The following is a 24,450-nucleotide window of genomic DNA, read 5'->3' as shown; positions in this document are numbered from 1 at the left end:
AAGTTCCAGCAAAAAACAAGAGATATAAATGTTTAATGAAAAGGTTACTCTCATAAGTTTTTAAAAAACATATGCCCAAAAGCTATGCTACGGGCTCAAGTCAACCAATCCCCAGAGTCTGTGAATATTTAATACAGAATCATGGTTATAACTCCCAGACAAAAACTGTTAAAAAAACAGTTAATGCTGAGAAGGAGTATCAGTAATTCAGCGTAAAATATGTTACAGACATGCTGCAATTATCCCAAACCAAGTGTTATCAACCCAGAAAATTCACAGTTAAGGTTAAACTTAACCCCCATCCCCAAACATGTTAAACTATGGAAATACACAATTAGGGCACCCAATCTAATCTTAACTGTTTGCACTGTCAGAGACCTTTCAACTTCCCAAATAATAAAAACTCCCTAAAATTTTGTGCACAAAGCTACATGTGGATTATTATTCCTAGGTTTAACGATCATTCTCCCCCCCCCCCCCCCCCCCATTTTTCTCCATAATGGAAAGTTTCTCCTTTGGCAGAAACCTTAACTCAACACAATAGCGTTTGTGGATCCAGACTGGATTAAATTTTCAGTTATGAACAATTACAGGAGGAAAACATTAATCTTACAAATTATTCAAATGTAGCCTATGCATAAGACTTCAGTGAGTTTTAACTTTTTGGAAAGTTTGATGAGTCTGTGTTATACTGTTAGCGAGACTTTTAAAGGCAAAAAATGTCTGACACGAGGTGCTATATATCTTAAAAGGACACATTTTAATTAATTTTAATTCCTAAACTAATTAACAGATTCATTTGTAAATTCTCAGGAAAAAAAAAATCTGCACTCAGAGTAAGTGTTTTATTTTTGAGGAGGCTACACAAGTTTTCATATATAACAAAGAAGCTGAATTCCTGATTTAAAGGACAAAACTCAACTCAGCCTTAACTATGGCGTCAATATAAATATCTCCATAATATAACTCAGATTTACATATATAAACAACACTTGCCTTTGTTGTTCTATAATAGAGTCAAAACCAACAAGTTCCACAGTCTTCTTTCCAATGACTAAAGCATTCTCTTTCTCACACTCAACATCTTGCTCATCATTCAATCCATAGCGGTTCTTTACTGCAGTAAGAAAATCCACACCAAAATTTGCCTTGTTTGGGCGGATAAAGGATCCTCCTGTCGGGTGACTGGAAGGGGGGGGAGAGAGAGAAAGAGAGGATGTGTACAAAAAAAAGAGGAAATACAAAACAGTAGTCATGGTTATAACTCCCAGACAAAAACTGTTAAAATACAATTAATGCTGAGAAGGCATATCAGTAATTCAGCGTAAAATATGTTACAGGAATGCTGCAATTATGCTGCAATTCTGGTAACAGTTTCCTGTTCTCAGGGTACTTTTTAAAATTATTTTTACTTTGAGTAACATTAGAAAAAATATGGTATTATCATTCTACTACTGGTGTAGAATTATGCAGTTGTGAAGTATCAAGCAGCACACTCACCCCTTACTGCAATCAACAGAAGTCAGTATAATCTCTAATTCCCCCCCCAGGAGATGTTATTAGCAGCACTTGTACCAATGTAATGAGATTATAACACGAGAACTAAATTCTTCCTAACTCCACTCCTTAAAAAAATCTTAATTTCTAGAAATACAGAAATGAACTGTATCCACAGCAATGGGTTATTTCTGGGTATTGTCAAAATTAAAGTAACTGTTTTAAAAGAATCATAACTAAAAATATTATCCATCTCAGGTACATGTAAAAATGATCATATTAATAATTGTCAGGGCTTTGTGTATTCCACAGATAGCTGTAGTATTCCTTGCTATATCATCGTGCCCCAGAACCAAAGACAACAGTCATCTACCTGTACAGTAGCTGCTGTTCTTCGAGATGTGGGTGCAGATGTGTACTCCACTCAGGTGTGCATGCACCCCATGAATCAAAGCCAGAGAACTTTGCTTATCAGTACCCGCAGGTGCACCATTTGCGCCCTCTGGCCCGGTAGCCCCTCCCCTGGCTATTAAAGGTCAATGCCACTCCAACCCCCCCCCCCCCCCCCGAGTTCCTTCACACCGAACATCAAGAATTGAGACTCCAGTGCAGAGAGGCGAGAGGGTGGGTCATGGAATACACATCTGTTTCCACATCTCAAAGAACAGTTACTGTACAGGTAGGTAACCATCTTTTCTTCAAGTGGTTGCAGATGTGTATTCCGCTCAGGTGACTCATAAGCAATATCATTAGGAAGGGGTCGGAGACTACTTGAAGAATGACCACTGAACTGCCTTTCCAAAATCTGCACCTGATCTAGATGCAGTCATAATAGCATAATGCTTGGTAGATGTATGTATGGAAGACCCTGTAGCAGCTCTGCAAAATGTCCAATATTGAAATGTCACTGAGAAATGCAACTGAGATGCTTGGGCCCCTGTCGAATGAACTCAAACTTTGTGGAGGTGAAGGCAAAGCTATCCCATTCACTGCTGTAACACAGGATGTTATCCACCTGGAAATCATTTGTACAGAGAATGCTTGACCCTTCAGCTGATCTGAAAAGGAAACAAAAAAGGCTCAGTTCTTTCAAAATAAAACAGCAAGCATAGTCTCACACCCAAGGAATGAAGATGCTATTCGTCTGCATTTGAATGAGGCTTGGGAAAAAATATAATTAAATATATTATCTGATTAAGATGAAATTGTGATACCATTTTAGAGAAAAACTTGGAGTGAGCCCTCAAGGCCACCCCTTCTTTGAAAAACTTGACATACAGAGGGTTTGCCACTAGGGCTCACAGCTCAGTAACTCTTCTTGTGGAAGTTATTTCCACAAGAAACACTGTGTTTTGGTAGAGGAGTTGCTAAGGGCTTAAATGGAGGACTGATGAGGACAGCCAACACAGTGTTATGGCCCCACTGAGGAATCACTTTCTTCACCAGTGGAAAGAGACTAATGATCCCACTCAGAAATCTGACTACCATGGATTTCAAGAAAACTGATTTCCCTTGGACTGGAAGGCGAAACACCAAAATCACCACCACATGGACTCTCAGTGAACTGAGAGACCAGAAGACTGAAGGTGTAACAGGTACTCCAAAATGTCCTGAATGCAGGCATGCATTGATTGAATTCCCCGGGCTAGGGATCAAATCAAAAAACTTTTTGCACTTAGCTGAATAGGAAGCCCTAGTAGAGGACTTCCTAATATTAAGGAAAACCTGTCAAACAGCTTTGAAACAGTGTTCCTCTTCTAATCTAACCAAGCAGCATCCATGCTGTGGGGTGCAGACTGTTCAGTACTGGATGCAAAATTTGACTGTGGTACTGAGTCAGTAGATCAGGACACCAAGGAAGAGGAATGGGCAGATGAACAGAAAGACTGACAAGCATGGCCTTAGACAAGCCACTGCAATGACAATCAGTCTGACATGATACATCCCCAGCTTGAGCATCACCTGAGGAACAACTGCAATATTGGGGGAGGGTGTGTGGAGGGGGACATGCATCAGCACCAATCTCCAGTTCAAATGAAACGCATCAGATCGAGAAGCCCTCCATAGCAAAATGTATGTCACTTCTAGTTGTCCTTCATTGCAAACATGTCAATGGACCTCAGCACATTGCTGTTCAGAGACCACTCAAAATTCCGGGAGAAATTCCTGCCAAGATAATCAGTTAAGTGATTCTGGGACCCTGGTAAATGAGCTGCTGTGGGAATGATATTGTCTTCGATACAGAACCGCCAGAACTTTTATCACCACCTAACAAAACCAGATGGAGCGGGTACCTCCCTGCTTGTTCACATAATACATTGTGGCGGTGTTATCCATGAGTACATGAATCACTGTGACCTTGATATCTGCACAAAATGCCCTGCATGTATTGTAAACAGCTCAAAGCTCCAGGATATTGATATGAAGCAATACTTCCTGCTCTCTCCACAAACCTTGAACCTTTAATCCCCCATATGGGCTCCCCAACATATTGTGTAAGCATCAGCAACTATGGTCCCAGATGGATGATGACGAGCAAAGGGGACACCTTTGGAAACACTGACCTGATCCGTCCACCACTCTAGGATGCCCAGGATGGGCAATGGTATCTGCACCAAACTGTCCAACTACTAACAATTTGGGAGATATATCAGTTTCAACCAACCATGAAAAGGACAAACACGTAATCTTGGATAAGTGCACGTGGCCATATGACCTAACTTCAGGAACATCTGGATCATAGTTGAAGGGTGAGAGTGGAGACACATACACAGCTAACAAAAGCATTCGTTTGGTAGAAATGCCCTCAACTCAGAGTCTAGTAGGGCCCTAATGAATTCAGGGTTGGGTTTTTTTGAGTTAGTACTGTTCACTTTCCCTTGTTCAAAACCAGACCAGATGATCAAGATAACTGGACATGCAAGGACTTTTTCTCTGGAGTTGCCCCTCACTAATCAACGATCCAGGTATGGAAAGGCATGAATTACTCTTTTTCTGAGGTACGCTGTCACTACAGCCATGCATTTGGTAAAAATGCATGGAGCCGAGGACAGGCCAAAGAGGAGCACAGTGTACTAATAGTGCTGACCTGCCACAACAAGTCTCAGAAACCTCCTGCGGCTCAGGAAAAAAGTCACCACATGGAAATAAATGTCCCAAAGATCCAGGGCAGCAAACCAGTGGTAATTCAATACGGGAAGAACAGACGCTAGGGTGACCATGACGAATTTCATGTATTTGCTGTACTTTTTGAGACTATGGAGATCAAGAATAGGTCTCATTCCTATATAGGACTTGAGGACCAGGAAATACCAGGAATAGAATCCTTTTCCCTGATGCTGCAGGGTAATCTTCTCTATAGCTCCCAAAGGACACAGAGTCTGAACCTGTGTTCAGAGAAAGATCCCTAAAGAGCGATGGGGTTGGGGCATGGGAAGGGTTGGGGAATACACAGTAATTGGATAGCATATCCCCTTGGGTGGGGTGGTTGAGGACCCTTTTTTCCATGGTTACTGTGTCCCAAGAACTGTAAAGGTAAGACAGTCTATCTGTGAACTGAGGGAATGGGGAGGTCACAACTGGAATGGTGTCCTAGATGTGCAGCTCAAAATGGCTGCTTGCTCAACGTTGGATGAGAGCGGGCTTACTGGTTAAAATTGGACTCAGAAGTCCTCCTCCTCTATGACCCTACCTGGAGAAGTCTTGCTGCAAAATAGGGAAGGCTAACTACCAGAAAAGCCGCTGCAAGCTGTATTGCTGCAGTTCTGTTTACCGCCGTAATGACATCCCTTGGAGGTTTATACCCCAGCTCCAAACGAACGTAATGTAGCACACGAGTCCTTAAAAGGACATAAAGTCTCACCAGTTTTCTCAGAAAACAAAAGCCAACCATCAAAAGGCAAGTCTTCTATGCTCTGCTGAACCTCTAGAGCAATGCCGGAATTCTGGAACCACAAGGCCCATCTCGTAGTCATAGCTGATGCCATAATTCTGAAGGAAGCATCTTCCATGTCCAGAGCTCACTGCAATGATATTTTGGCTACCAGATGGCCCTCCTCAATGACTGCCTTAAAGTCTTCCCTGGAGGATCCTGGCAATTTATCAGTGAATTTGGACACAGCATCCCAATTGATGAAGTCGTATTTAGAGAACAGTGCCTGATGATCTGCAATGCACACCTGTAACGACTAGGTTGAGAATATTTTTCTCCCATCAAATCCAGCCTTTTCGACTCCAGGTCCTTAGCCGTGGACTTGTACTTCCCCTGCTGTGATCTATAATTTACTGCCAATGCAACAAGAGAGTTAGGGCTGGATGGGAATAGAAAAAAAAATCCTGCATACGGACAAAATATCGTTTATCAGCCCACTTTGCAGTAAGTAGCAATGAAGCTGGGGTATTCCATAAGGACTTTACAGGCTCCAAAAGAACTTCATTTATTGAGAAAGCTACCTTCCCCGGAGGTGAGGACTGGAGAATAGCCAACAACTTATGTGTATTCTCAAGCACAAATTCTGCCTGAATACTCAAGGCAGAAGCCATATGCCTCAGGACACACTGGTACAATTTAAAATCCTCAGGCACAGGGAAGAAGAAGAATCTGGTACCGTGGAGTCATCTGGTGAAGAGGCAGTTGAAGGAAGTGGGGCCAATGGAGGCTCCTGAGAGAGCACTTGTTCATGTACAAGGGGTTCAGGGTGAGATGGCACAGTAGGAATGACCTCGCACTGTCTTTTCCAGACAAGGTCAAAGAATGGAATCTTGTAGACTGATGAACATCCCAAGGAGGCCACTGGGATAAGGGTATGGCATTGGTGGCCAGTAGGTATGAGCAAGGAACCCCCATCACTACACCATGGGAAAGATGCTAATCTCAGTACCAATGGTGATCCAAGGATGATCCCGAGGACTTCCAAGAGTGTTGTCTCAAACATGAGAGATTTCGGGGACATCTTCCCCTCTCCATCTCGACTAGCCCTGGAAGTCATCTGATTGTAGCTGAGAAGCCCCGCCCCCAACAGAGTAAGCAAGGAATAAAAACAACCAACCTCATCTGAAAACCAATAAGGAGATGGCACCAGTACCAAAAGAGGCATCACACTTCGCCTTAGCACCAGAGCAGCCAGACAATGGTACTGAAGCCAGGGCCAGCACTGATCTCAATGATGAGGTCTGCGCTAAAGGCCTTGTTGGTGCTGAAGATAGCGTCTGTGTCAACGGGCCCTTCAGTACCCTCAACTCTGCAGTCTGAATCTTAGACAGTGCAGAATACGGGTTATGATGAACAAGACTACTCTGCGACCAGAGCAGGCAGTGCAAACAATATGGCAGAACAAACAGCAGCCATGGCAGAATTAATTAATTATCCTGAATTAATCATGAATGGAGAGCCAGAGAAGGTCTGATGCCACCTGATATGCCAGTGGCATAGAAACAGGCAGTACTGATGCAGACAAAGTCAGTGCTGACATCATCTGTACTGGACTCAGTGGACACCCCATCGCTGGTACCAGAGTCGATGGTACAGTTTCCAACGGATCTCAGCACAGTACTGGGGAGCAGTTAAATGGCCCAGCTCCTTCCCACATACCTGAGGAATCATGGTGCCAGTCAGCACGCTCCTCTTAGATGAGGAGGCATCGCTCTCCTGGCATGGCATCCTGGCATCCTGGCATGGCATCGGTTTGTCTTGTGAGATTTCTTCCTTGAAGGACCAGAGGAAGGAGAGCGATCCCTCTTCCTCTCGAGGAAATATCAGAACTTGGGCTTGGAGCAACTCCTCATGTCAGCTCCAAAGGCCTCCGTGGGACTATCTATGGAGATCCCCAGTGTCAAAGCGGTTCCCCCTGGCCTGCTCCAGAAAGTGCTGCTTGAGGCACAAGTCACTCATCACTTTTGTTCTCTTCTTGAATGACTTGCAGATGGAGCACCTTTCCTTAACGTCTCCCTGTCCCAGGCACAATAAACACCGAGTGCAGGGTTCACTATTTGGTACAGCCACCCCACACAATGGTCTGTGTTTAAAACCTGGTGAGAGCATCCCACCAGTCTAAAAGATGCTGCTGACTGCTACTTACTAGCAAAAACTTAAAGGTACTATTAAACTAGCTATATACAACTCCTCCAGAAACAATGGATAGAAAGAAGCATGATGTAAACACCACACAGAACACTCCGACTCAAGCCGTGGGAAGTGAGAATGAACCGAGGGGGGTTGGTATGGTGCTGTCCTTAAATAGCCTGGAGAGGGGCAATGGAGCACGAGTGCTGTCCCTATAGTTATTGCTAAGTAAAGTTCTCTGGCTTTGGTGCACTGGACACATGCGCACCTGAGTGGAACACCCATCTGTAACCACTCCAAGAACTTTCTTTATAAAGAAAAACAATTGTTTCTGGCCCTCAGGGGTATGAAGAAAACTTTAAAAATATTAACCGACATTATAACAATGCAGTGTTGTCTTCCTGTTTCTATAAACAGCCTGAATGAGCAGTATGAATTGCCGTCATTGTATTGGTATGCTAACTTTAAAACCTAAAGATTATAATTAAATGTTAACATTAAATGCTGATAATTTTAGCAAAAACATCCAACTAATCTATTTATCCCACAATCCTATATCACTTCCCAGGCTTCCTTGGATGCCAAAAAGCCCTAACTAACTGTTCTCTATCAGTTGACAAAACCTCCAGCTTCCCTCTGACAACCTTTATGTTACAGTTACGTTTTCAAAACAAAAATCTGCAGTAAACTGAAATCTGAAAGAGCGGGGACAGTGAGAAATGAAATAGACTATCAAAACAGACAGACTACTGCACGGACTAGGTTTTTCATTTTCCTATTTAATTAAATAGAACCTCAATTTTCAATTTATCTGAAATTGCTGCAGAATTGCTAGTCTGCTGCACCAGAATGCCAACAAAATTAAAGGATCTTTAATTAGATTAGATCCACCTTGTCACTGAGTACACAGGACTTTGACTATTAAGTCTTAGAGAATATTTGTACTAACACCAAAGACAAAAATCTCTCATTTAACAGTATTCCATGAGATAGCACAAATCAAAGACAAGTCACTTTTGAAACGAATGAATCAATGTTCAAACTGCTTTATAATTTAAAACTGTATAAAGTGACTAACAAATGTGTACATTTACATCTGGTTTATCTGTATATAGCATTGTAACCTAGCCAGTTCAAACCATTGCAACTCTGATTCATTCAATCACATCGAAGTCTGAATATGGATTAATTTTATGCTTTCAAAAAAGTAATGTTCATGTAGAACCATTATATATATATATATATATAGATAGATAGATAGATAAATTTGAAGGATTATATTTACCAAGGGAGAACTCCCTTTTTGAAAGCAATAAATGCCCACAAAAGAGCACCTAGATTCCTGTGTCACATTTTCTGCTACATTTTAAGTACAAATTTGATTCTCTGAACCCTGATGCTAGGAAAACCTGGAGACTCTGATAAGGTTGGATGGATGCAACTGGCTGAGGGTTGGTATATTGTGCTGTATACCATTTCCAGAGGTAGCTCAAGTTTAGTATTATGAGAGAAGAGTTAGTGAAATGCAGGACAGGAAGAAAAGTGAGCTGCACAAACATGATAATGAATGGTTTCAGAGTAGCAGCCGTGTTAGTCTGTATTCACAAAAAGAAAAGGAGTACTTGTGGCACCTTAGAGACTAACAAATTTATTTGAGCATAAGCTTTTGTGAGCTACAGCTCACTTCATCGGATGCATAATGCACCCGATTAAGTGACCTGTAGCTCACGAAAGCTTATGCTCAAATAAATTTGTTAGTCTCTAAGGTGCCACAAGTACTCCTTTTCTTATTATAATGAATGAGAGCAGTAAACAGCTAGACTCTAGAGCAGAGGTGGGCAAACTACGGCCCGCGGGCCACATCTGGCCCGCGGGACAGCCCTGCCCAGCCCTTGAGCTCCCGGCCGGGGAAGCTAGTCCCCAGCCCCTCCCCTGCTGTCCCCCCCTCCCTCGCAGCCAGCACTCTGGGCGGCGGGGCTGCACGCTCATGCAGGGCAGCGCAGCAGTGTGTCTGGCTCCCGCCAGGTGACGCACCTCCCGGACATGCTGCTCTAAGCAGCATGGTAAGGGGGCTGGGGGGCAGTCAGGGGACAGGGAGCAGAAGTTCGGGGTGGGGGGCGTTCAGGGGATGGGGTTGGATAAGTGTGGGAGTCCCGGGGGCCTGTCAGGGGACAAGGAGCAGTGGGGTTGGATGGGTCAAGGGTTCTGAGGGGGGCAGTTAGGGGGCGGGAAGTGGGAGGGATCGGATAGAGGGCAGGGGCCAGGCTGTTTGGGGAGGCACAGCCTTCCCTAACTGGCCCTCCATACAGTTTTGCAATCCCAATATGGCCCTCGGGCCAAAAAGTTTGCCCATCCCTGCTCTAGAGGCAATTTAAGAAACATATCTTCAGAAATAAATCTTGTCTTCCCAATACCACAAATAGATTTTTCCTGATTTGTTAGCCATTAATCATCTCCTTAGAAAAAACTGAAAATCACTAACTTTGCAGATCTATTTAGCAAGAATTGTCTAATATACCACTCCTTGATAAGCATTTTCTTTGTTCTAGATATAGACAAATCCTGCTGCTCCATTACTCTGTTCTAGAATTTAGGTATGGAGCCATCTGGTTACTTTAGACTTGGTTACATATAGTAAGTCTGTGTTATATACTTTTGCTAATTTTGATAGCTGTGTATTGTTCAAACAATAAAATCTTTACTGAAATTTATGAAAATAAAATATATAAGGGACTTGTTATAGTTAAACATGCCTTTGTTACTGTGAGATTACATTGCTGTGATGTGCTCTGTAAGAGGCTATGACCTGGAACCATACAGAAGCTGAAGCTAATGCAAAATGCTATGACCCACTTATTAAAGCAGAGTTGCATTTTGAAACCACATGAGGCCAGTGCTTCAGGATCTGCACTGACTCCCAATAAGCTTCTAGGCGGAACTCCACATGTGGGTTTTAATCTATGAAGTCTTAAATGGTTTGGGTCCTGGTTACCCTCTCCCTGAGCCATACTATTATGCTTGAGATCAGCAGACACATTCAAGCTGAAGTCCTTTCAATATAAATTAAAAGGACTGCAGGCGGGGTGTTCTCTGTGAGGGGCCCACAGTTTTGAAACTTGCACCCCTTCCTCACTCTGTCCATCAGAAGCCAGATGTGTTAACCTTCTAGGCATGCTGCAAAACCCATTTTCCCCCCTTCAAGCTATATTAAGGGGCCTGATATTAGATTATCATTAGTAGACAAAACAGACCACCTCTAAAAACAAACTAAAAATGACCTCAGCAACATAGTCTGAGATCAACTCACCCCCTCATCCCTGTATTTTCTTAAATATTTAGGGGTGAAGGGAAAAAATCAGACGGGGAGTAGCAAGAGAGATGGGTAGTGAAAGTTCACAAACGGAAGGAGGAAGAATTGGCAGAGAGCAACTGGAAAAAATGCTGTGGGATGCAGCATCATGTGGAGAGGGCTAGATAGAGACACCTTTTGGGGGGAATGGGAAATAAACCATAGCAGAAAGGTAGAAGATGAGGAAAATACTGGAAGAGCAGGGAAGTCAGGAGGAGTGTGCAAGCCAGAGGTATATCCAGCGAACAGAAGGTGGCAATGGGTGTAGCAAAGATCCCCAAATTGTGGGGTGTGCCCCCCCAAATTGTGGGGCATGGAGAAACATTGGGGGGGGCACAGCTGGGGCCCAGGCCAGCCCTCATAGGGGGCAGGGAGAGAGCGCCCCCCAACTCCACTTCTGGCCCCAGACGCCAGCCTCCTTACCCTTGTCCGTGTCCCCTGCTCCCAGCACGGACAGGGGTAAGCGAGGACGTAAGATAAAAAGTTTGAGGACCATTGGGATGTAGGGATAAGTAGTAATGGGCGTCATGCTGCTTAGTATGGAACACAGCTAAGAGAGCCAATCTCAGGTCAGGCTACCAGGAAACAGGGCACGTACCCCAAACGGGTGGTATATTCTCATAAGATTCCACTAAGCCAGTAACAAATGTGTGCTACCAAAATACTATACTAGTATTATGAAGCTACAGACTGTCCCTTTCAGGCCCTCTAGCTCCTCATGCACCATCCAGACAAACTAGGCTTCTGTGATAAAAGATTATTAAAACCAAAAATCACATATTAGATTCTTTCAGTTCCAAAGAACCAGGTACACATCCCTGGTGAAAATATACTTCAGATCTTAGCCAAAAACCATGCTGGTAGCAAATCCTTTGGAAACTAAAAAACTAAATGTTTATTAATATAAAAAAGGAAGTGTGTTAAGAGGTTAAAATCAATCATATGCATTACAGTTGATTTCAGAGTTTGCAGATCTGCATGATAGCAGTGATGTTAAATCTGCCAGTTTGTAATAAGTCTCTCTGGTTCATCCAAAAGACTGGAGTCCAAATGACAACTCAGATGTAGAGTCTGTTAGAGTCTTTCCATGAATCTTTTGGGGCATCCCAAGTAATTACTTGGGGATCTCCATCCAATGGCTCAAACTTTCCCTGTTAAAGTTAAGCAGACTAGAAATGGCAGGATAGTGCCTGAGGTTTTTCTTTTAAAGCTGAAACATGCTGCCAAGTGTCTTGAGCACAGCATGCATCTGAAGATTCCTCTTTGCTGAGCCCAAGACCCACCCTTTGAAATTACCATTCTATTTCCTATGCATACACAGGTAATCCAGCTACACTGATCTACATGAGGTAATTGCTGATTATTCATTACTGCAGGGATAGATAAGCTGAAGACAATATAGGTAATATTCATTAGATTCATGCAGTATATACTATTCTCCTGAGGGAATTCTGCACCAAAAAAAATTTCTGCAAAATTCAGCATATTTTTATTTGTCATTAAATAAATGTTGAGGCTCCAGCATGGTGGCAGGGAGCCCAGGGCACCAGCTGAACAGAGGTGGGAGATCACCCGGCAGGTGCCCCTCCCCACCCACAAAGGGACACAGACTTGGCAGTGAGGCAGCAACAGTGCAAGGGCTGGGCCTGCCCCAGAAACACCCTGGGGCCCAGCCCCTCCTTGCACCAGGTGCACCAAGATAGCAGACAAGGAGGGTAGATCTCGCATGTACGCCCAGCCCTGGCCCCTGATACAGGTGTGGGGCAGGCAGGCAGGCAGGCAAAGGGCACCAGGACCCATGTGTAGGGGCTTAGTGTTGGGGGGATCAGGTTCTGTATGGGGAAATCTGGGCATGAGCAGCTTGGTAGTGGGTCTGGGTGCACAGGGGATCTGGATGCACAGGGACTCATTGGGGGGTTCTAGGTGCAGGGGGAATGGGACTCTGCAGTGGGGGTCCAGATAAAGGTGGTTGGAGCTCAGCTTGTCCAGGTGCAGCTCGTTGGGGCTCAGTGAGGTGGGGCTCATCGGGGTGGTCCAGGTGCAGGGGGTGGGGGTTCAAGTGTGGGGGGCTCAGCAGCGGATGGTCTGGGTGCAGGTCCAGATGCAGAGGGAGGGGCTCAGCTGGTGTCCGGATGCAGGGAGAGTGGGGGTTTGGGGGGCTCGGTGCAGGGTTCTGGGTACAGGGTGTGCGGATGTACAGGGGCTGGGCAGACAGTGGAGCTGCTCCCCACGCAGTGACCCCGTCCCCCATGGCTGAGAAGCAATGGAGGCAGGAAGTGGTGCAGGAGGGGTGCACACCTTCCTGCAGCTGGGAGAGATTTCTGGAGGGTGGGTCTGACCTGGACCCAGCCACTCCTTGCAGGGGAAGAGGAAGTCCTGTCCTCCCGCTCCCGCAGCCCAGCCAGGACTAGCAGCTGAGCCCAGCACAGGGTAGGAGCCACCAGGCATCCCCAGATTTAACTCTCCACTAGCTGCTCCAAACGCCATGCCCACGCTGCTGGGGAGGGGTGACACACCACTCTGATGGCTTCCCTTTGCTTCCCCGTGCTTCCCCACAGAAATAGGAAAGAAATCTGCAGGGGACAAGAATTCTGCCTGCACGGATTGGTGCAGAATTTCTCCAGGAGTACTATATACATCTTTGATCTTAAGGTTATTTAAATTACAGGATATAGACAAACAAGCATACACACAGCATCTTCCTTGATTTCTTATCAACACAAATGAATGGGCCTAGCATATTAGCCCTTTTAAGCATCTTTTGATGCCCACGCACAAGTGAATTGTCCTGATTACAATTCCTCTCAGTTTGCCTTTAAGGGTCACACGCAGGTTACTTAGCTGCCAATTTTAACCTGTGCTGGTTTGCTAATGTCACAGTGTGTAAATATGGAGGCAGACAGGACTCACAGCAAAGGTAAGCAGCAGCAGCAGCAGGCAGAGGAATACAGCAGAAGGTCAGCTAGGAGGAAGTAGCAGAGGGCAAGCTGTGGAAGTAATATCACAGGGTAAATGGGAAGGAAGGAAGATCAGCTGGCAGACAGGTGGAGAACACAGCAGGAAGTAAATGAGCAGTTAGGATGTCAGCTGGGAGGCAGTCTGGAAACTTGCATTTGTTGGTGGGGAGGCAACTGGGAGGGAGTAGCCAGTTATGTAAACAAAGACTGTCATCAACATAATAGCATGTCACGGTGAAAGGATTAATCAGCCAATCAGAACATAGTAAAAAAACCTCTACAAATTTCGAGACACACTGTTTCTCAATGTAACTACACCAAGTGCTTTAGCAATCATGTTGTGCGTACTGACATGATGATCTTGAGAAATTATGGGGCTACCCAGAGCAGGGAAAATCGTTTGGGCATCATGCATCCAAATTTTCAGTTGGAAATTACAAACCAGTCCTAATGATAAATTTAGTACTGGCAGCAGGTTCCCCCCCCCCCCCGCAATGTATTCACAAACGTTCCAAATACCTACACAAATAAGAAAGTACTTGGAAAAGTACCTTATATATTTAAAAAAACTACTTCTAAACTGGTTTTGCAAAACATACAATAGTGAATTGCAGATTACGGTAGTTACAAAAGATGCATCGAAAATACTTTCACATAATATACATCATATCCTACTTAACTAGCTAATTTCACTTTTTTTTATAAATATAAAAATATAAAAGCCTAATAATTCTAACCACATCACTATCTAAAATAGCTTAATATGATGTGAAAAACTCTCACTCAAAACCCCTGATAGTTTGAAAACATGATCAATTTAAATGCTCAGCTTCCCCACCCATCCAAAAAAAATTACATATCACATAATTCAAAAGTTTCTTCAAGCAATAAATCACAGCACTTTTGCAATCACAGTCTTAACCACCACCTCTCTTACATGTAAATCACAACACAAATTACAAATGGCTTTGGGACCGGCATGGGATCCTGCCTTGGGCTCGGAGACTGGTGTGTAGCACAATTCTTTCCTGGGTATCTGGCTGTTGAATCTTGCCCATATGCTCAGGGTTTAGCTGATCGCCATATTTGGGGTCGGGAAGGAATTTTCCTCCAGGGCAGATTGGAAGAGGCCCTGGAGGTTTTTTGCCTTCCTCTGTAGCATGGGGCACGGGTCACTTGCTGGAGGATTCTCTGCTCCTTGAAGTCTTTAAACCACGATTTGAGGACTTCAATAGCTCAGACATAGGTGAGAGGTTTTTCGCATGAGTGGGTGGGTGAGATTCTGTGGCCTGGGTTGTGCAGGTCGGACTAGATGATCATAATGGTCCCTTCTGACCTTAGCATCTATGAATTCTTTTCTGTCCATCTACCACACCCCACTTCTGTATCATGGCATCTGTCATCCTCCTCCTTTCATCCTTCCTTCCTCCTTACTGGCTCCAAATCCCCTTACTCACTACCCTCACGACTCTACAGTTCCCATTAGCTCCACCTGCACCTCTTCCTCTCTCTGCCAGTCAGCACAAATCTAGGTCCCACATGCACATCCTCATCACCTCTGACATTTGCCCCACTCCTAGCCCCCCCTTCATCCCCACATCCCACACCCATCTCCACCACAGCCTCCCTGGTGCCACCATTCCTGTCCTCACCCACATTACCCACTACCTCCTCAACCCTTTCTCTTGCGTCTGGAACGCCTACCCCACTTCTAAAGAGCACAGCCATCCACAATCTTTCATAGCTCATTCTTCCTGGCTCTCATGGACACCTGGATTCCCTCATCTCACACTGCCTCTGCAGCTACCCTCTCTTATGGAGGCTTCTTCCCTTATACTCCTGACCCCGGATCAAGCTGTCAATCAGGCTGATTACCAGGATCAATCATCCACTTTAGTATTCTCCAGAAAGATCTTCCCAAGTTAGAGAAACAATGGTTCTGAGGCAGAAAAGTGAAAGCCTCACCTCCAATTTAAATACTCTGCATTCATGAGTGGGGAATATGAACCAATTATTACCAGAGAAACACTAATTAAAGCACAGTTCTGAAAAGAGGTATTAAAACAGATTTAAATAATGCACAAAATTATTTTAAATTTGATAGGAGAAACTGCACAGTTTTGGCTTTCTATTATATTCTCTCAAAGATTTCCTTTCCATAGAATCACAATATCTGGTATTAGAGAAGTTACAGCTGCATCATCTTTGGGTATTTTATATAATCAGTTGAGACTTTTTGGAATATGTATGGCTTTGTCAGTTGCCTGTTCAGGCTGGACACCTTACACAGACACATACACTGCACATACTTGTATTATGTCTCTCTCCTAAGGGAGAGTGTAGCTAATTATGTCTTGGAAACAGAGGATCTCTTTACTACTTTTTTCTTCAACTGAATTCAAAGCAGTTGGGCCACTTCCATTACGAATTACATTATTTAAGAAGGATGGCAGTCCTGGGACTCTCAACTGGAATACTTCTGCTAACAGGAGTTCAGTAATGTGTAATTCTTTTTCTTCCATTAAGAATGGCCTTATCTTCATTAAGCCTAATTTTATTAGTTACTATTATTAGATATAGGGCAAAAGAGTATCCATCCCTTAGAGCTGTATAATTTTCCCACTTTTCCTTTCCTCTTCTAAAGAATAAGCTTAGCTTTATCACCTCATTTTCTGATAATGAAACCTCTAGGGCTTCCATGCCAGATAAGTCCTGAATTTTAGAAGATACAGGCTGAAAGCTGTGATTTACATTAGCCAACAGAATCCATCCCTTCTATTTCTGCCTCTTTGCTAAGGGTGAGCAACAGCTATTTTGGAATCCCTCTGGGGAACATTAGCTTATTTTTCATTTGAGTCATTAAACAAAATAATGGGTAAACTCTTCTACAGCTCCAAGAAGAGGCTGAACTGCTGTCCCTCATTAAGAATTCAGAACACCAGGTTTTCTGAAGGAGAGAAGCAAGTTCTTTAGAGAGCCTTGTAATGCCACTGAATTCTAGATACAACCGTAGGACTCACCCTTCATCTTGATGTTTCCCATTTGATTCCTATGGCTCTCTTGGGACACGTGACCTGGAGGTAAACTACATCCAGTTTCTTTCTCAATAAAGAGAGAAATATGCTTCATCTCATGCAGTGCTGTTTCTATAGACACCCTAAAATAGTGATTCTCAGCCTTTTCTATACCATAACCCCATTCTAACAGAAGACAGTGGCAAGACTCTTCCCATCTAGTCATAAAGGAAGATGGATGATCATATCCCCCACACCAGGCCTGGCTGCAGCCTACAAGTTGAGAACAGATATCTGGGAGGTACTTGGAGAACAGCTATATATTGTGGTGGGGTTGGGGAGAACAAAGTGTCCCAAATATCACGTATCTCCTGTTATGTGAGTCAGAGTAAGGCAGGTACTGCCAGTTTTCACTCATTTTCATGAAGGAAATCCTTACCATGAAGTTCTTCTCTCATTGCTTGTGCTTTGGAAGAGAGATTACAAACTTTTCCTACTGATTTGAGCTGGATGTGTCATACACAAGTCAAAAATTCTTCATCTGCAGATGCCAAGAAGTTTCAGTTTCTAAAATCAACTAGCATGAGCAGATGGTCATTCAGATTTGTTATGGGGATGGCAGTCTGTTTACTTCCTACATTAAATATAAGCATAAAGTTTCCACTGCAAAACCATAGATGGTATTTAAGTTATCTTGTATTCTGTCACGTGGCCGCAGCAGTCATTTCCAATGGTAAAACACAAAAGACTAAAATAAAAAAAAAATTTACAGAAAACATAAAAAAAAGAAAAATCGGAATAGAAAAACTGGCCCTTCCTCTCCAAATATTCATGGCAATACATTTGATTTAGTTTGATAAAAAAAAGCTTGTTACACTATTTAACAGTACTAAGTTTTGGTTAAAGTTTTTTTTAGTATTAACAATAGGTTAACTCCCCTGTGGCAATTACTGAGAACTTCAGGAGACAAGAAAGTGACAAGAAGGTGAGAATCTCTTCTCTGGAAATCTCCAAAGACTTTAATACACCGGGGATGGATAGATCTTGGCTTTGCACAAGGGAAGGGAAAATTTGTGGTGACAATCTATTGTTTCCAACATCAGTAACTTCCATGATAATAAAAAAAAAAGAGGTCTTCTACACAGAACTCTTTATTATAGAAAAGCATTATTATGTCAAGAGGTCAGCATAATTTTCCTTTTAAAAATTTCTACCAGAATTTTTAATCTTAATTTCAGAGATCCATAAGTCAGGAAACACAAGATTTAAAGTTTGGATAAAAATATTAACCTGTGCTTAATCATATGTTATGTACTTCGAGTACAATTTTTACCTCTGTAACCTGTACTAAAATACTCCACATGTACAATCTGAGCAACTTGCCTTCTGCAATTCTTGACTTGGGAGTGTTATTTATAACCTTAATGTTACATCAATGTAGACATTACATTTAAAAAAAAAGCCACCATACCATTTACTCTGATGCAAGTACTCCCAATTTGATCCAGACTGGGGAAATTGTACAAGGATAACAATTTGCATTTCTAAAGGGTTTTCTTGGGAGCACAGAAGACTAAAACGTCCGCAAGTTTTCCCCCTTTTTCTAAGCACACAAAATTACAAAATACTAACTGAATTTTTAAATACAATATAAGGATCTCTAAAGAATTTTAACAATGGCAGGCAAAAATAGTAACATCAGACAAGAATTTAAGAAGGGAAGAATAAAAGACCGGTTTTACACAGAGTGGAAGTCAAAGACATTATGCTTGCTCTCACCAGGCTTTGTTACCCCCCCCCAAAAATGCATGCCAATATGGTCCATTAAATGCATCAGACAACAAACATCTTCCCCCTCAAACCAAAGAGAAAGAAATCGCAGTATTACTTTGTATATCCCCTTAAAGTGCATTTATGAATAATTTTAAATCTGAATTCTAGCCATATTCAAGGCAGTAAATGAAGACTAAACACCACCACAGAATTGCATAAGGAAACAGTCAGCAGAACACAATGATTTTCCCACTTTACTACAGGGCCTAAACGCCCTCTACTCCTTCCAGGACACAGAGTGACCAAAGACCACCTGAAATAGTGCCCAGAAGTCAAACCTTGTAGATGCACGAGAACCTCCAGGCCAGCAGCTCGATATTAGTCTATGGGTTAGATCCTGCAACTGGATCCACTTGGATGAGTGGAGCCAGAAGTAGGATCTAGCCTCTAGGATTTAATGTAACTTCAGTGGCCCTTAGAACAAGCCCTAAATACTTAGGGACAGAACTCTGAATATTTTGCGAATATTCACCATTTCTATTGTTCCTGGGTATGGTCAGTGTTTCCTCTCTCTTCCCCCTTTGTGTCTTGGTCAAATATGTAATCTTCTTAAGAAGATACTTACGCGCATTTAAAATACTGTATTCCTTCATGGCTGCCATTATGCTTTCCTCTTTGAGGACTGTCCCATTCTACTCCAAGCCAAAGACCTTAAAAAATAATAATATATTGATTCAAAAAAATAGAAGTTTGGAGTTCAGACATTTTCTGCCCAGTACATTTGATTCATTATGGGTACACAACCTCTCTCTATAGTACGAATTTCCAATATAAAGCCCTACTTACAAGCCCACCTATAATTCTGGCATTCAAAAATTGATTTGGCTTAAAAGTTGCCACACTTACTTTGAAGGCAATGAAAAATGTTTCTGCAAAGTTCTTCCTCCTAGTTCTCAAAATGTAGTTATTAATATTTTTAACAAAAACTATACTTTGGATGAGATTGTTAATGTGGAACTGTTAAAGGAATTCTTCAGAAAGGCTCAAGCGTCTGGAGAGAGAGAAAACAGGAGCAGGGAAAGAGGTCCAGGGCTATGCACAGTCCTACAGAAAGGTAGGAGAGGGACTATTGTCTCTCCCATGACCACAAATGGAGGTCTGTGCCAGCACAGAGAGAATCCTCAAACTTTACAAGTGCTAGGAAAATTATGCATCTATACCCTCTCCCCTGGGCTAATGCGTTACGAAATTGACCTAGGAGTTTGTTTAGCCCAGGCTGTTATTACCTCAATCAGAAAGCATCCTCAAAATTAAAGTAATGTCAAAAAGTATTTTGTTTAGGAAATCACATACCCCCAAAGCTCTAATAGAAAGAGTTCTAGAGATACCACACACTTTTGTTGTTTGTGTAGGACAAGAAAACTAATTTTAATCTATGAGTTTACTGCAAGATATTCACCCTAGGCCTAAATTCCCTTTAAGCTACATGGCTGGGCAGCCGCCCAGCAGGCTATCAAGTGCCGCCACTTCTGGTGTAGCACTTTTGGTGCCCCTCCCCCCCAACTCCACAGAGCAGGGGTGGTGGGCATGACAGGGCTCAGGAGGGAGGGAGCTTGCTGGCAGCTCCTGCTGCGTTTGAACCTTCTGATCTACTTAAAAGGGCAGTGTACTTAAAAGGGCAACGCGCATCTCTCGGTCACACACACACACACACACCCCCCATGTGTGTGTCTGTCTCACATACACACTGTCTTTCACACTCACCTCCCAACACATACTTGTATTACTGTTGTTACTTCTTTCAAAGTGTGTTATTTTAGTTTTTTGACTGGTCTATGCATTTCATAATTTTTATTTCTCTCTTACACTTAAATTTAATTCTTTCAGTAATGAGTTCTAAAATGCCTAACCTGTCCTGGCTGGAGTAATTATCCCTATGGTAACTTTTTTAAAACATATATATTACACCTAGGTTTTTGGTTTCTGTTGGTGGTGCACATACGCACATTACCTCAACATGGTGCACATAAAATTCATTCTGCACATGGATGGAAAAAATTAGAGGGAACACTGCCCTAGGCCATCTCTTGTCCTCTCCCTTCAACATTCCCTGGCTACCCCACCCAGTGAGTGTTTTCCAAGAGAGTAATGGACCTCTCCATAGTAGGGTTCCTTTAAGTGGTATGCCCCAGATAGCATTTCTCCATGTTGGAAGCTAGAGATCTTGCAATAACGCGACATTTCATTTAGGATAAAAAGGTCAGTACACGTAAACGGGTCACTATCCTAAGAATAAGATGGTCTGCTATACGGGTGAGGCTTTTGGTCATTGGAATCAGTTTCTCCCCTTCCTAAAATACTGTCATGACTCCACCACATCATCAGTTATATTAAAAAATAATTCCATTTCATTTTAGGTATTAGGAAACCATTGGAAGTTTTAGTACTAATGGGGCTGTACTGAAGCTAACAGTATTTTGCAAAGTTACCAGAGATGCTCAGCAAAGTAGGCCAATCTGCATCAATTAGTAAACAAAACCAGACAGATAGCAAATGGCACTATGATCTGCAGCTAGTAGCTTCTCATGCAAAAGTTAACCTTTACATTTACAAAACATTAACTTTACCTGTTGTGGAAGGAACACTACCAGCATACCTCACAGTTGCATATTCTGTATCACAAAGGATTCTTCGACCAAGCACATCAGAAGGCACACTACTAGTCATTGTGAGAAATCTGCAGTCCAAGGCACTTATTTAAGGATCTGGGGAAAGGGAAACAACATTGCTGACAAATACACACAAGTGCTTTTAAAGTTACAATTTCTGGTTTTGTTTCTCATTGTTCACAATTTCCTCTTAGAGACAAGAAAATAAAATTCTTCCTCCATCAGTCTTATACCTTTCAGTCTGGCAAATACAGATTCTCCCCTGCATCTCACTCTGATTTTTCTAAAAAGAACAGGAGTACTTGTGGCACTTTAGAGACTAACAAATTGATTTGAGCATAAGCTTTCGTGAGCTGCATCCCATGAAGTGAGCTGTAGCTCACAAAAGCTTATGCTCAAATAAATTGGTTACTCTCTAAGGTGCCACAAGTACTCCTTTTCTTTTTGCAACTACAGACTAACACGGCTGTTACTCTGAAACAATACAATGCTTAGTATTGCACTATCCATTAAGAACAGAGCCAAAGCCAGGCAATTAAGACAAAAGATATTTTCTTTTTCATTTAATGGTGGATAAGATACATCAGCCCTGCAGCAGGGCTGCATACAGTAAACCTGATTAGTGTGTTCTGACAGACAATGAAACTCTCCAAAGCAGCGGTTCTCAACCTATTTACCCCGGTGGGCCACATATACAGCTCTCTGTGTGTTATGTGGGCCGCATCCATACTATGTTTCTACTACCCGTATGGCCCTGAGGATGTCACAGCTGGGTGCTGACTGGGTTGAAAACCACCACTCCAGATGTTTAACCAGCTCTAGTGATGGCGATGCGGGGTGACAATCTTTGTACGGGGTGAGGCGAGATCAGGCGGCTCTCCCGGCTCAGAGAGAGCTTGAGCCGGAAGCAGGTTTTCCAGTTCTCCCTAGAGACCAAATCCAAACAAGGGCGCTCCGCAAGCGAGGCCCCCGTGGGGGCTAAGTCTGCGGGGCAGAGGCCGCCCTCCTTTGGGGGGGAATGTGCCCGTCAAGCCGTGGGCTGCAGCAGTGAGGCCCGGGACACCCCCGGCAGAGGGTCCGCGCGGTGCAGCCCTGCGAGGAGGCCGGGGCTGGAACCATGGGGCAGGGCGGCTCACATGAGACAGACCCGCTGAGGCCATCGCCCCGTGCTGCCGGGAGAAGGCCGCGGGGTCCCTGCACAAGCGGCGCCACCAGAGCACGGCGGGGAGGGGCCGCCCCGCCAGCCGGCGCGAAGCAGCCCGCGCGGAACCGGGGAGGGGCTGACTCGGCAGCGCTGGGCGGCTCGGGACCCAGCCGCTCCCCTGGGCGGGCGGGGGCCGTTGCGTGTCCCCGGCCCGGGGGTCCCGAAGCCTGACCGGCTCCCGCCTCCCCGCTACCCGCTGTGACCGGTACCTGAGCCCCGCAGCAGCGCCCCTGCTCCCCGGCCGGTTGGCGCTCCTCCCGGTAAGGGCCGTTCCCACCCCAAACAAACCGACAGAGACCCGCCCCGCCGCCTTCCCATTGGTTCAAAGCGCTCTATGCCCGCCTATTTCCCCCCTCCCCATTGGCCGCCCCGTCGGAAACACGAAACAGCTCCTCCTCCTTCTCTAGTCACAGATTCGGCGCCGTAGAGGCTCTGGGGAGTTCTTCAGTCTCTCCTCATATGGAGCTGCGAGGTACCCGGACCGCAAATCCCATGATGCATCGCGGCGAGGAGCCGCTGAGGCAGACGTGCAGTTAGCTCTTTTCTGATTGGCTGTTGGTTGCGGTGCGTTTCCTGATTGGGCGAATAATTCTACCCTGTTGTTTCTCGGGGTGCAGTGAGTAGCCTGGGCCAGTGCGGGCACAGCTGCGACCCCACTAGGTTCTGTGTGCAGGTGGTGGTGTCTCCCTCGGTGTGTCAGAGGTTGGTCCCGGCAGAAACTGCCAGAGTCGGAGACCTCCTGGACTACAACAGGGGGACTGGGTGGAGCCCCGCGCGCTCGGACAACGCATGGGGCATTCCAGCCTTCCGACCCCTAGGCACATACTCCAGGAGGTGAAGGCCGCCTTGTCACCCAATTCTCTCGCTTTCCTGCGGCAAACCCTGCGAGAGGGCGTTCCCTTCCCACCCCTCACCCCTGGCCCTCCGGACATTTTTTCTTGGGCCCCTGTTCTGCGAGCCCCCCCGGCCTCCCCGCTCCCACACTCCGAGCCAGCTGCATACCCTGCAGTCGGTCTGGTTTTGAACCACGCCCAGAAACCATCTATACACGCTCGTGCTCCATATGTTACACTTCCTCACCCTCGTGTCCCGCCCCGACACCAAATGGCGGGACTATCTTCCACCTAAAGAGGGTGAGGAGCGCCAGTGGGCCAGCCTTTATTCCACCTTGGTCCCACGGCCGCCGGGGACATTAGTTTGCGGCTCCTTCATGGAGCCGTGAGCACAGGTGTGTACCTGGCGCGGTTTACCCCTACACCTGAGGCCTGCCCCTTTTGCGCCGTGAGGGAGAACCTGGCGCACACCTATCTCGAATGCACCAGGTTGCAGCCCCTATTCTGGCTCCTCCAGAACCTCTTGTTGAGCTTCTGGCTGCACTTTTCCCCACACTTGTTCCTCTTTGTGCACCCTATCCGTGGCCCCACAAAGTCGCGAGACCTCCTCATCAACCTCCTCCTGGCTCTGGCCAAAGTCTCTATCTACAATACCAGGAGAAGGATGTTGGACGACGGGGTGCTCTGCGACTGCAGGGCCTATTTCCGTTCCTCCCTAGTTTCATGCATTCGGGCAGAGTTCCACTGGGCAGCGTCCGCTGGCTCCCTCGACAGCTTTGAGGAGCAGTGGGCGCTGTCCGGGGTTCTCTGCTCGGTGTCCTCTACCAGTATCCTCATTTTGAACCTTTGACCCTCACTCCAGTCCCTGTTTTTCATTAGTTGTCCCCCGTAATCAGTTTGTCCCTGGGTCCAGTGGTCCCTCCTGCTAGGCTGAGGGAGGGGCCTTTAGCAGTGGGTGGGCTTGCGCCCACCCACTGCCCGGGTTTTCCAATAAGACCCCACTAGGTTGGCCAGCGTGGATGAAAACTGATGATTTTTTTAAATTGAATTTTTAATTAAACACCAATTTATTTGAGAAAAATAAAAATAAACC

The 24,450-nt window shown here is 44.7% G+C and overlaps 1 protein-coding gene across 5 annotated transcripts in view; it reads right to left on the bottom strand.

The window, feature by feature from the left end:
• The window catches only part of TBCE (tubulin folding cofactor E), a 53,899-nt gene extending 31,097 nt beyond the window's left edge, over positions 1 to 22,802 (bottom strand). For 3 of the 5 annotated variants that reach the window (XM_074948880.1, XM_074948876.1, XM_074948879.1), the window contains exons 1-4: positions 22,734 to 22,802; positions 21,279 to 21,416; positions 19,277 to 19,361; positions 997 to 1,185 (exon numbers count right to left, since the gene is read on the bottom strand). In XM_074948880.1, the coding sequence (XP_074804981.1) occupies positions 997 to 1,185; positions 19,277 to 19,361; positions 21,279 to 21,378 (374 nt within the window). In that variant the 5' untranslated portion in view covers positions 21,379 to 21,416; positions 22,734 to 22,802. Of the gene's footprint in view, positions 1 to 996; positions 1,186 to 19,276; positions 19,362 to 21,278; positions 21,417 to 22,456; positions 22,586 to 22,733 lie in introns of those variants that run through there. The other 2 variants (XM_074948877.1, XM_074948878.1) reach the window with 2 other exon arrangements.
• Between the last annotated feature and the right edge of the window lie 1,648 nt (positions 22,803 to 24,450).

Source organism: Natator depressus, chromosome 3 (genome assembly GCF_965152275.1).
Source record: "Natator depressus isolate rNatDep1 chromosome 3, rNatDep2.hap1, whole genome shotgun sequence".
In the NCBI taxonomy this organism is placed as follows: Eukaryota; Metazoa; Chordata; order Testudines; family Cheloniidae; genus Natator; species Natator depressus.
The sequence above is the reverse complement of the archived record's forward strand: the minus strand, read 5'-3'. Positions and strand labels throughout refer to the sequence as shown.